At 42.6% G+C, this 12,247-nt stretch overlaps 1 protein-coding gene across 2 annotated transcripts in view; it reads right to left on the bottom strand.

Moving 5' to 3' along the window:
• DOCK5 (dedicator of cytokinesis 5) overlaps nucleotides 1-12,247 on the bottom strand; it is an 85,746-nt gene that overhangs the window by 11,872 nt on the left and 61,627 nt on the right. For both annotated transcript variants that reach the window (XR_008750046.1, XM_055820206.1), the window contains exons 39-49: nucleotides 11,642-11,731; nucleotides 10,752-10,856; nucleotides 9,262-9,403; nucleotides 6,754-6,835; nucleotides 6,480-6,564; nucleotides 5,717-5,803; nucleotides 5,076-5,252; nucleotides 2,935-3,018; nucleotides 2,014-2,151; nucleotides 1,738-1,904; nucleotides 767-944 (exon numbers count right to left, since the gene is read on the bottom strand). Coding sequence is in view for 1 of the 2 variants with exons in the window: in XM_055820206.1 (XP_055676181.1) it covers nucleotides 767-944; nucleotides 1,738-1,904; nucleotides 2,014-2,151; nucleotides 2,935-3,018; nucleotides 5,076-5,252; nucleotides 5,717-5,803; nucleotides 6,480-6,564; nucleotides 6,754-6,835; nucleotides 9,262-9,403; nucleotides 10,752-10,856; nucleotides 11,642-11,731 (1,335 nt within the window). In the remaining variant the exon portion in view is untranslated. The remainder of the gene's footprint in view (nucleotides 1-766; nucleotides 945-1,737; nucleotides 1,905-2,013; nucleotides 2,152-2,934; nucleotides 3,019-5,075; nucleotides 5,253-5,716; nucleotides 5,804-6,479; nucleotides 6,565-6,753; nucleotides 6,836-9,261; nucleotides 9,404-10,751; nucleotides 10,857-11,641; nucleotides 11,732-12,247) is intronic.

The raw sequence follows: 12,247 nt of genomic DNA, 5'->3' as shown, positions 1-12,247 counted from the left end.
TGCACAAAGCAGGATAGTACTCCAAGGTCATACAACTCTACTTTTGGGCTGAAACTTATCCATTTGTATTAGGTGATCATTCCAAATCCCACTGTCAACCTTAACGCTGAACAGTCTCCAACACATTCCTCATTATAATGCTCCTGTGGGGGTATAGATTCTCTTTTATTCCTCTCCTGCAAATAATCTGCTCAAGGAGTAAACACTCCTGCCCTCACACAGGAGGTCTGGAGCAGAGTACAGGCTGGAAGAACCAGTTTTTCAGTCCCAAGCTGGTGACCTAACTAGGAGATCTTTTTTCATCTCCCCAGTCTATCAAACTGATCTTCACCTTACAGCACATTTGATTTGTGCAGCGATGCTGACTGATAGCAGCTGAACATCTGGCTTGCCAGCTGGATTTTGGAGTGGGCTAGCAGTATCTGTTTGCTCCAACAACAACAGAACAATTCTACGTGGTGCTGAGTGCACCACACAGTCCTCGGCTCCTAAAAAGGAACAAGAGCACTGAGCACCTAGACGAAACACCGGTGCCTCCTGTTTCCAGTTTGTACCTTAAGCCAAACTGCAGTTGGGTCTGTGACACAAGTTTTCCAAATAAAAAAAAGTCAGAATTAATCAGATGACCAAGGCTTTTGGTATTTGAACCCCTCCCACCATTTAATGAAGTTCCCAATGACAAGCATGGCTGAAAGGAACGGAAACTCTACAATCTCCTGCTGTGGATTTTATTATTGCTTTTTTAATTGGGTTTTTTTTTTTTTACCATTTTGGAAGTCAGCTCCGTTTCTGGCTCCTTCTCTACAATAACCTGAGACTTGCTAATACTCCACTCCTTCCGCTTCAGTTTGCTAATCCGGTTATCACCATCATCCTTCATGGGCAAATCTTCAGCTCTGGGTCCTGCTGATATTCTTCTCTCCAAGAGAGGCTCCAGAATAGATCTGTGGCCCACACCAAAACAGCGAAAAAGCACGAAACATTAGTCCACCAGACATTTAAAGCACTGTCTGTTAAAAAGCTGTGATCTCTTTGTCTGCATACGAGATTACTGTGAAAAACGGAGTTGTGACCACAGAATTTTCAGTAAGATTTGTGCTCGTAAGCTACCCTAGAAGTTTTAAGTATTGTGTCTTAGGTACAAAGTAAAGTGTGATCTACTTGCAGAGGGAGCCAGACTGGCATTTATGCTTAGCCCTGCCACCGAGTCTCTGTGTGACCTTAAGCAAGTCACCCAAACTCCCTGGTTATCACAGATGCAAACCAAATGTACACAAAAGTAATAGCAGGAAATGTTTCCATGTGTGGCAGCTCCTTTTAATGCCATGTATGCACCTGCAACCAGGTAGGTGGAACAATCACCCCGTGACGATGCACCCCATTGCAGACCACAACAAGCTAAATTACCTCGTAATATCTTACAGCTGTTTTCCAGCATTCCTGCAAAACAAAAATACTGTGCACCTGAAATGCACTGCCTCCATCCCTCTTCAGTATCACGTAGATAATTGTGACTCCTGAGACAGACAGTCGTGGGTTCAATTCCCAGAACTATCCCTAGCTGTGCTTCAAACTCCCTGTCTGTACAACGGAATAACAACACTGGCCTCCATTTAAAGTTTTAAATGCACAGGTATCACTACTCTGCATGGAATAAATCCTCATTTTAAGAGTAACTAATTCTGGCAAAGGCATATCCCCACTCTTGTAAACCACATGTAAAGGCTGATTACTAACCCATCTGAACCTGGTCTGGAAGAAGTGCTATCAGATGACGTGGAAGATGTAGAGACCACAGAAGATGCCACAGATGTGACAGAGAGCCGTCTCAGTGTGGAAGACATGATGTAGGGCAGCACAACAGAGCCTGACCTGCTCTGTTTCCTTTCGGTGAGGGAGGGAGGCTGCAGACAAACGCACTCGTGATAAATCATTTAACACTAACTCACAAGTGGGAAAGGGGAGAGTTGTGTTTCTGTAAGGTAAAAACACTAAACAACCGGGTACGCTTACCAAAGTTATCACACCGTACTGCTTCTCCACCTTCTTCTTCAGCTCTTTGAAACAGGCTGTCAGTCTGTCATGGAGAGGCTTCAGTTGTTCTGTCAGCTTCTCACCATGGATCCTAATCCCTTCTGCCAACAACGGCATCTAAAAGAAGGAACCAAGTGAAGCTCAAAAGGAAAAACCAGCTCTCCTGTTCCAGGAAGGAACACATTAAACATCTCAGATGCACTCGAAGGACTTAAATAAACATGGTTTGACTCTGCAGAGGCAAAAACCACCTGATCATACAGTAAGGAAGCTCATCTACCGACTCTTAGCATCTTACGCTGTGGTAATTTGACTGTTTGAGCTCCACGTGTTCAACGAACATCACATTTTACTCATCTATACCTACAGCTCCCTCTTCCCCGCTCAGGTCCCATATTCTGCCTTGGAAAATACACACGTTACATGTTGGAGTTTCACTCCTTAGCCCCCAGAGCTGTATGATTGTGAGGCAGTTTTAACTGGGCTCTGTTGCGTGGAAATATGAAAAAACTGGTCCGCAGGGATGCAATTTGCATTACAAGAAAACAGGGCAATTCTTCATTTCCATGCAGGTCAAAATAGACAATTTTCAATGGTCAGACCAACAAAATACTAGGTCTGACTGTTTCATGAAAAGGTAACAGATATTTTGTTACACTCATAAGGAAAAAATCTATGCCACCTTGGCAAATATTTCAAAATAACGTTTCAGAGCAACACAAGATACATGGGACATTCCAAGCCACACTTCTAGAATACACTTTCCTTCAAATAAAAACCAATTGGACACATATCTGGGTTGTTCTTACAGCATTTATCTGCATTCTCTCTCCAGAACTACGATGCTGGAACTGATCTGCACTCACATACAGTGCTTCCACTTCTTTCCCACTACAATACCTGTAGAGCAATTAGTTGCTTAAGCAGTTCAATTTTATCTTGATCTTCAGGATGTTCTTGAAGATACTTCTCTGTGAAGAAGGCCTGAAAGCAAAGGGAAAAGCTAAAACAGACACGACACATTGCTTTCACAGTTAACTCTGAGCCAAAGATCCCTGTACTGTAAAGACAATTAATTTCCATTACTACTCTAATTAAAACCAATTCACTTCCATTACTTCTCTCGTTAAAACCAAATTTTGCTATTTCCCCGACACAAAGCTGAGGGACAAACCATGGTTATTTGCTGAGAACTGGGAAGAAAAACTTTTTTTCTGTTTAAATAAATATGACTACTTTTTCAGTGAAACACAGATATGTAAAAAAAAAAAAAGTCACTTCATTGGAAGGGTTTTCTTCAATTCCAATTCCCTTCTCATAAAACTGAATTGCTTTGAATAACCTAGGTTATGTTACTTGTCACTCAAACGCGAGTAGCAGATCCAGTCTGTTGAGTTCTCACTTCAAAAAGTCTTTAATTTTTAGCATTCAGTGACCTACAGTACACAACGACACGCAGCCAACCTCAGCTGCAGAAAAGTGAACAGGACATCCCCTGCCTGCGGTTTCCTTAAGCTCTAAAATTTAAGTCCAGCGTTTTCACACGGGGCTTGTTACAAAGATGCAGCAGAAATAAACATTGTGTTGAGGTTTTGACTCAACAAAGCACCTTCAGTCTACACTTCTTATGTGTTTACCTTTAACCAACCCAATCTGGTACCAGTTTGAACAAACACAAGTACGCCCTCCTGGACTGAAGCCTCCAAATTGTGCCGATTCACATTATGTGCTACAGTGTATTACATTGAAATGCATCACAATTCCCAGGCCGAGGAATTTCATTTTTCTTTTTCTTAGATAAAATCCCTAGATATTTTTCATTCGGTTTTAAAACGCGCCTCTGATCTATTTCAGCCTCTGCATATATTTCTTCGTCCTGCGTTCCATTACCTGGACTGTATGTCCAAGTGTTTATAGGTCTAGTGGTATGATTATGAAAAAGGCTGATGTCAAGAGGAGGTGAGCCTGGGAAAGGACTGCTGGGTATGTCCCAGTGGATTTTTCTTGAAAGTGTTTAATTATTGCAAGAAGAAAGCGCATGTTAGAAACACAGACTTTGGCTTTTGGCTACAACGAAACAATTAAAACTCAAGATTTTAGCCGCCCACAAACACCAAATGTTCTGATCTTCAGCTGAAACAGGAAAATATGAACCAGAAATGAGTATTTCCAGATGTGGTTACAGATACTCCGTGCTTCCTAGTTATAACTGCTTTCCCACTTTCGTAATTCTAAACTTTATGTCAACCTTAATTCATAAAATGGGAGGATGTAGGGCCAAATTCAGCCCTGGCAAAGTATGCAGCTCCTCTGGAACCAGCAGAGTTAGACCTCAGATAAATCAGACCCTCTCCCATTTAACTTTTGCACTTCATTTCATGTGACTGGAGCACATCTGAGGAGAATTAAATGCTTTAACACCATCCATTCAGTTTATGGAACTAAGCAATGTATTTCGTGCTGGGAATACCATCACTAGATACTGGGAATAAACAGCTTAAGTTAAACATCACAAAAAGGGAAGGACATACACTATTCAACTGAAGTTAACTGAATAAACCCGGATAGGAAAGACTGTTTTTTTCCCTGAAATATACGCTCTTTACTGCAAGACTCTAAAGACAGATTATCTGCTGGAAAAGAGAAATCCTTATTTGCCTTACCATTTTTTGTTAATACAATCGAGAAACGCTAGCTCTTTTGCTTTTGTTAACTTGCACTGTTCATTGGGCTGACCAAGCACCTCAATGCCCCCGCAAGCTAAAATCATGTTATTATCATCACCGTAAACAAGGCCCAGAAGGGCTGGATCATTCGTTTCTGTGGCGATGCACACCACTAACCCCAAACACGAAGGACACGGGGTTTTCCCACCCTGCAGGCTAGTGGAAATCTCTTATCATTGCTCTTTTCTTCATTGAGCTCTGAGCACAGATACGACTACAAAATGCAAAATGGAACTCGAATCTCCTACGTTTCAATCCAGGTCTTCAACACCGCGGAGGTCAACAGACTGAGCTAGAGATAAACGTGAAACGGACCTTTTCATAGTTGGTATATCCCCCCATGACCGCTGGGTCCACGATCCCATTCAGGAGCATAGAGAGAGGATGCACAGGAAGACTCCGGTCCCAGACATGCTGCTGGACGATGTTGCTGATTTTCTCGTTGGTGAGCTCCATTGTTTCGATGGCGTTCTCCAAAGGGCTGACCTCTTCCTGACAGAAAGAAGAAACACAATAAACCTTCAGTTTTCTCCCCTGGAAGTCAAGTAACTCCTCATATACAAATTACAGCCCAATAGTTTCCAGCAGAGGATTTTGGACCCCCTGTGCTAACTATCTTGTCACCCACAGATGAATGCAAGAATGGTCTTTAACCCGAAGGAACAAGAGTTCAGGACTTGAGTGCTGACTGTGGAGTGTGTTGCAGCAGTAACCACCCTCCCACGTGTTATACAGACAACACAGAACTTTGCTGCCTGGGGTAAAGCTGTCTGCAGATGCAAAATGCAAAGGACGACAAACACATCCAAGAAGATATACATCTGCTTTTACCTGAAGCAGAAGTTACTGGTGTGCCACATCCAACAGTGGAAGGACTAGCTGTCCTAACTGTTGCAAAACTCTCTACTTTGCCAAGGATTGGAGGGGATGAGACCCAGCCCATCTGCAGAACTCACCGTTGTAATCTGTTTAACTTCAAACCACTTGAGGATGCCTGGAAACGAATACGCTGTCGTGTACATCGTCCTTTCTATCCACATATTCTGGTTAGAGAAGGAGAAAATTCCAAGAGGTAAGGAAAATATCGCTGTTGCAATTCAATTCCCTTCTGTGGTAGAGCACAGAACCAGGCTTCCAGAACTAGCTGGCAGGACTTACACAACGATTTTCACCTTCACTGATTGGGATGGAACCCAGTGTTTCTGGCAAGGAAGACTCCCTCTGCTATTTAAATGGTACCAACACGAGCAGCAGTAAGCTGTTACCCTCCACGTGGGCCACTATTAGCAGACCTGTGATTTTGGCATATTTAGCCAGAGCTATATGCAACATGCCCAAGCACACTACACATGAGCACCAGCATGCCGCAGGGGCAGCAAGGAAACGTGCTGTTACACTACACCCGAGGCTCGCTCTCCGCTGCAAATCTTAAAAAGTTGGCCTGGAATGGAACTGATCCTTCATGATTAATGGCCGGCCTCCTTCAGCACAGCTACATCAGTCACAATCCACCAGACACACAGCTGTACTCCGTAGGAAGCTGTGCTTAGCACGATATTTATGGATTCTAGATCAAGGATTCTCGACGTTACAATTTCAGCTACGGAGCCCCTTGACACTATCACACTGGCTTTCTGTAAAGATTGCAATGCAAAGTGCAGCCCCTTGTTTCTTCTGCATTTTGTATAGCAAAACAGGTGGAGGGAAAAGCAAACTCACAGCAAACTCGTTGTCTGGATCTTTTTCTCCTTTCCTGACTGGTCGGGAGTGCGTGAACTGCTGCACCTCGTTTGCTCTGTAGTAGCTAGAAAGAAGCAGAGTAAATGGTGAGTTTTCTCACCTCCCACCCTCCTTACATAAATGGTCTCAAAACCAACCAAGTTTAAACTGGACTGTGAAACAGATTTACACAAGACAAAGGCACTTGACCTTGTGCCTAGGCTAGCTGAAAAAAATACAGAGGAAATGTTGAAGGAAAAGGAAAAGAAATTACTTTAAGATCTGTTCAGGAACAGGTTTATCTTTATAATTAGGTGGCAGGTTCATCACAGGCTTCACAATAAAGCACTGCACATCTGAGCAGCTATAGTTAAGGATGAAAAACTATGAATTCTTTTGGGGAAACAGGAGAGGGAGAGAAATACCCTACCTGTTTTCATCAAATGTCAGACTTCTCAACAATTCCCTGTGCTCTTGTCATATTTGAAGAAAAATACTTACTAGTTCATCAACAATCACAGGCATTATATTGCTTCTTGTAGTTTGTATGGTACTCATGAACTACAGGCTCAAGACGATAAGGGCTGTACAAACACTTCCAACTATTGAAATTCCCCAGGAAATCCCTAGGAAGCCTGGGTGCTACCGATTTCTACTCTGGGGACAGGAAAACAAGATTCCGTACTAGGTTCCGTAATGGATGCATCCGTCTCTTCTCTCCCCCACCACCCCACAGTTCTTTGTCAGACCCTTCCAGTCCAGTGAAGCTGCCCCTCCTCCCCTCCCACTTTTTAGATCAATAAGCTAGCAGAAGAAAGTAGGCTGGCTTTCATCGGTTAATATCTACTTCATCTTCAGCTTTTGCACCTGTGAACCATGCAGAAATAAAAAAACCCCAACCCTTACATAATAGTATCCCTAAACACAACAGCTTGCAATGTGCTTCCTCCAGAGCTGTGTTAAGGATTGTACTGAAGGCTTTACAGAAGTGAAAACCTGCGTGGAAAAGTAAAGGACAACCTGACCCACATTAATAGATTATTTCTGTGAATTACCTGCCAATTGCCCTCTGAGTGGCAATGTTTTACTGGTGGGTAAGGTGGCCCCATACATCCTTTATTTCACTGAGGGTAGTTCTAAACATTATTTTTGAAAGCAAGGCAAGGTCATCCTGCCTGCATTGAAGAGCCAGCTGGCTACTAGCCAAATCTGAACCCAAAACCACATAGCCACATTAGATCAAGCACTGAGCCCAAGCTAATATATTCCTTCTCTCAGGAGAGCTTATTAGCTTGGGCTTGATGCCACGCTAAGCATGCTGTAGAGCTTCTAGTCCAGAACTGGTGAAGACCAGCCCGTTTGAGCGTGTAGGCATTCCCTGAGACCACGTACAGCTCACTTGGTAGCTCCAGCACACCGTACTAAGAAACACACAAAGGAAGAACATGGCATTTGATCATCAAAGAGGCGAGGCAACAGATTCTGAGCAAAAGTAAAAAGGAGCCTGAGACAAAGGAAGTTAAAAAAGCATGAAATTAAAACAAACTACAGAACCACCACCGCCTGCCTAACACAACAGTGATCTGGGCACTCAGGCTCCTCATCTTTTCAGAAGGTGTTTGTAAGAGTCCAAGAAGAACCTGTACCAAATCCAAGCTATGCAGCTGCTCCCCTTTATAATGGGGCTATGCCAAGACCCGGAACCAAACACCCCCAAACTTTTGGAAGAGTTCAGATCTGGATCCAAATTTTGCAGTTCAGGTTCATCTTGAGCCAAAAACATTAGAACAAACACAAACAGATGCAAAGGAAGTAGCTGAAACAAAGCAGCAATAGAAGAGGCATTTTTTGATACCAAGTTTGGTCTTGAATGAATTTTAATTTCCTATGTGGATTTAGTGCTTGGCAGGCTTATTGCAAGGGAAGCATCTGGTATCACTGCTTGAGCTGTGCCTTTGTACACAGAGTTTTAAGGCCAAAATGGACCATCAGATTCTCTAGTCTGGCCTGTATAACACCAGCTTGTGTAACACGGGCTAGAAGCTCAGTAACTTGGTTTTTTTACTGGTGTACATCTGCCAGGAGCACACCCGCTACCGAGTGGAAGACACAAACAAGGATCTGAAGCATCTTCACTAGGTTGCACTTGGTCATACTCACAATGAAGAGAATGAGGATCTTAAGCCTAGTGGTGCGCTGTGGCACATGGTTTGGAGTTCTGCCAGCATAAAGAAAAAGTGGGGAAAAAAAAGGGGGGGGGGGGAAAGGGCTCTTCACCCAACACTCTCATCAACATAATTACTTCACGCTTCTTACAAAGTGACTTCTAAGGATAAAACAACCAAACAACAACCCAGGCACTTCATAAATGCTGGTTAACTGCAAGAAGACAGCATGCTTCCACCTCCTTTATAACCCACTTTCATTGCCTGTATTTTACCTCTTTCACCCGAAAATACCAAACTGGATCACACCTATGCTACAGGAGGCAACACCACCTGCTTGAAAAGAAGGCACAAGACATCCTGACCTGCAATCTGTTAAGGTTTCATCCTAACAGCAACGGGTTTAACTCTGACAATATCAAGCTGTCTCTCTTTTTCAGTATGTTTAAGTTCACCATTGCAATTCCAGACAGTTTTATTTAAATGCCCAGTGTTGGCTTTCAAAGTTCTGCTTGGGGCAGTAAGTTCCTTGTTTATTATTGTCGTTTACCAGTTCTGTTATTCTAGGAAAGGGGCAGATCCTGAACGCGCCAAAACGTATTAGAACCAAAAGATACACTGTTTAGGAGAAGACTTGATCTCTTCTCCTGGAGGGGCAGTACTGGTCATCTTCTCAGCGCTAGGGAACTGGGTCAATAGCTTCAGGTTGAAGTCCTCTCGTCGTTCATACTCTTTGCCACGATAGATAAAAATTTTATTCTGTGGGTAGCAGAAGAAAAAGAGAATTAACACTAAACCAAGCAGTGAGAAAGAGCTTTCCAAACGTACACGGAGTAGTCTCAGAGATCTAGTTTATACAAAGGCTCCCCTCCTAGCTTAACCGTCAGAACACACGAGAGAAACACAGGCTGGAGTAAGAACGTAGCAACTCTCGGGAGCTCTACAAGGCTCTGCAATGGCAACCTCTTACTTGCCTAGAAAAGTCATTGTTCCACATACAGGTGTTACCGAAAATGTTTGTGCTTTCTAGCACTCTAAGAACACACACCTTCAACACAAAATCAGTCCTCTGGCTGAGATTTCATAAGTAAGAGAACATATGTGCTGGAAAGTTCTTTAATGCAGGGGACTGCAAGCTCCTTGCCAGACCGCTTATGGTATGAGTTAACGGAGGGATCTCCCTGTGTGCAAAGACACGAGTTTTACCTCCGTTCCTTTCCTCGTTCTCTTCAGCTACCGGCAGTGAAATGGCCAGCTAAGGCAGTTTTGCACTACAGACTTCAGAACAGACCGTGGCCAATTATTTTTCCAAACTGGCCACCAAGCAGTGGTGGTTTCTGGAAGGGATGGATTCAAAAACATGACCCGGAGGTGAAAGCCTTCTATACCACCCAGTTACACAGTCCTAAGCTAACGTTCTTCTTTTCTGTTAAGCTTGGCTTCCATTTAAGATCAGCAACTTCAAACAACTCCAGTCTGAAAATGCGAATGTTCCTTAATTTTACATAATAGTCAGGAAGATTATCTAGTACGCTGCACCCTGCCCATCTGACTCACTTTGGCTGGATTCTTGTATTACAGCTAGCATAGATCCAGCAATGCTTAGCAGCAATCTCAAACAGGAAGCATCTTTGCATTTTAATTCTTCTGCGTGGGCCAGACTCTCACTAACGTGCTTGAGCACTGAAATGATCCATGTCCTGAAAATTAGGTTGATTCAGGCTGAAAAGCAACGGGATAAATCCTTTACAAGCTAAACATTTTCTAATGGCAACAACCATATTTCTGTGGAAGCCTATAGGAGACAGATACAAAAGGTAGATTCTGTTTAAGTCCATATAAGAACATACCAGTCATCTAACAAAGCCTATTGCAACACACTAACTTTATAAAAGCTGGTAACATCTGGTAAAGCTGGTAAAATCTGGTCTCTTACTTGTCTCTCTTTCATATGCTGAAATGCTTTGAAATACTTAAGGGACTCAGATCTCTCAGTGTCATTCAAAGGAAAAGGAGTTTGGTGCCTGAATTTTCTTGGAAGCTCTGCAAAAGTTGCAACTTTTAGAGTACCCACCACTCCAGAACTTGAGGGCTGAAGAATTCTTACCCGGAGGAAAGAGGGGAAACCCTGACCATAGTATCCAACAGCAAAGTACTCTGGTTGAGGTCTCATTGCCTTCATAATATTCTCATAAAAAGTAGCTCGCTTTTTCTGAAAAAGAAAAAGTCACCGGCATTTTCACTTTGGAGTATTCAAGTACACTGCCAGACTGTAGCTTACACTCCCAGTGACAATTCCCGATCTGTTAGCTCTCTCCTACAGATAACTTTTTTCAATCGTATTTTGATACAGTATCTCATACATAACCATTTCCTTGGTCAAATATTTGCTTTGTCTGGGTGAAAATCAACTTCATTTCCTAGCCTGCAGACGTGAGAACAATGCCATGTTTTTTAGGATTCCAGGAAGATACTTGAAATCCTTAACTGTAGAAAGACAAATTAAATATATTCTGCAACTGAGCAGACACAAGTGGTGACAAATGTCAGAGAACTGGCAGAAATAAAACTGGGCAGATGATTCTCATATGAAAGAACATAAAGACCATCTGGTTACATCTTTAACCGCTAAAAACCACAATTCTGAACCAAGATCATTCTATAGTTCTGTGTTCATACACAGTAGTTTTACCACAGGACTAATAAGGTGATGAGATTTATGGAGCCTGAAAATAAACCGTGCAAATGTTACCTTTTCGATTAACACCAAGAATGCTAAACATCTGCAAGCGCTACGTCACGCTAATTACAAGGTCAAAACTACACACTTCAAAAACAATTTATGAAAACATTCTTTTAATATTAAGCTTTACAAAACCACGGGGGTTATGTTGGTTTGTTTGTCTTTAACATAGATGTATTTTGGGCTTATCCTGCTCAACAATATTAATTTAAGCAGTCAGCAGCCTGCTGAAAATGGAGAAAAGAAAATCTTACCAGGAGATTACCAAGTCCCTCATAATCAAAGACCTTGTTTTCATACATGTCAGCCAACTCTTTACTTAGTTGAATGGCTTTTTCCCACATCTCCATGGAGGGTGAAGGGAGGCAGGTGGGGGATGAGAAGCACAAGCAAAATAAAAGACACAGTTAAAAGCATTCATTACCACAGATAGGTAAACAAAAAATTCAGCTGATTTTAATTCAGGCAGTACTTTAATGCATTGCCAACTTTCCCTTAGATTCCACGTTGAAAATTTTTTGCAATAATTACTATAGTCACACAGCTCTTTTGATTTGTAGATCTGAAAGTGATTTACAAAGCAAAGTTTCCATCGCTACTCCTGATAAGGAAAACTGAGGCACAAAGAGGTGGAAGGACATGTCTAAACAGCAAGCAAGAGAAGCCCAGGTGCTCTCCTCCCCCTACACACTTACAGCTCATCCCCTGCATCAGGCTTCCTTGGATTCGTCTCATTCAGCCCTGGTAGAACCGTCTGTCCAAAGGGCAACTAACACCAGTTCAGCATCAGCGAGACAAGCTATCCTTACTCAATGCACAAAACCTGACAAAAGCCATTACCCAGAAAAATAAAGGGTAAT

This window comes from Falco peregrinus, chromosome 17 (genome assembly GCF_023634155.1).
Source record: "Falco peregrinus isolate bFalPer1 chromosome 17, bFalPer1.pri, whole genome shotgun sequence".
Classification (NCBI taxonomy): Eukaryota; Metazoa; Chordata; class Aves; order Falconiformes; family Falconidae; genus Falco; species Falco peregrinus.
The sequence above is the reverse complement of the archived record's forward strand: the minus strand, read 5'-3'. Positions and strand labels throughout refer to the sequence as shown.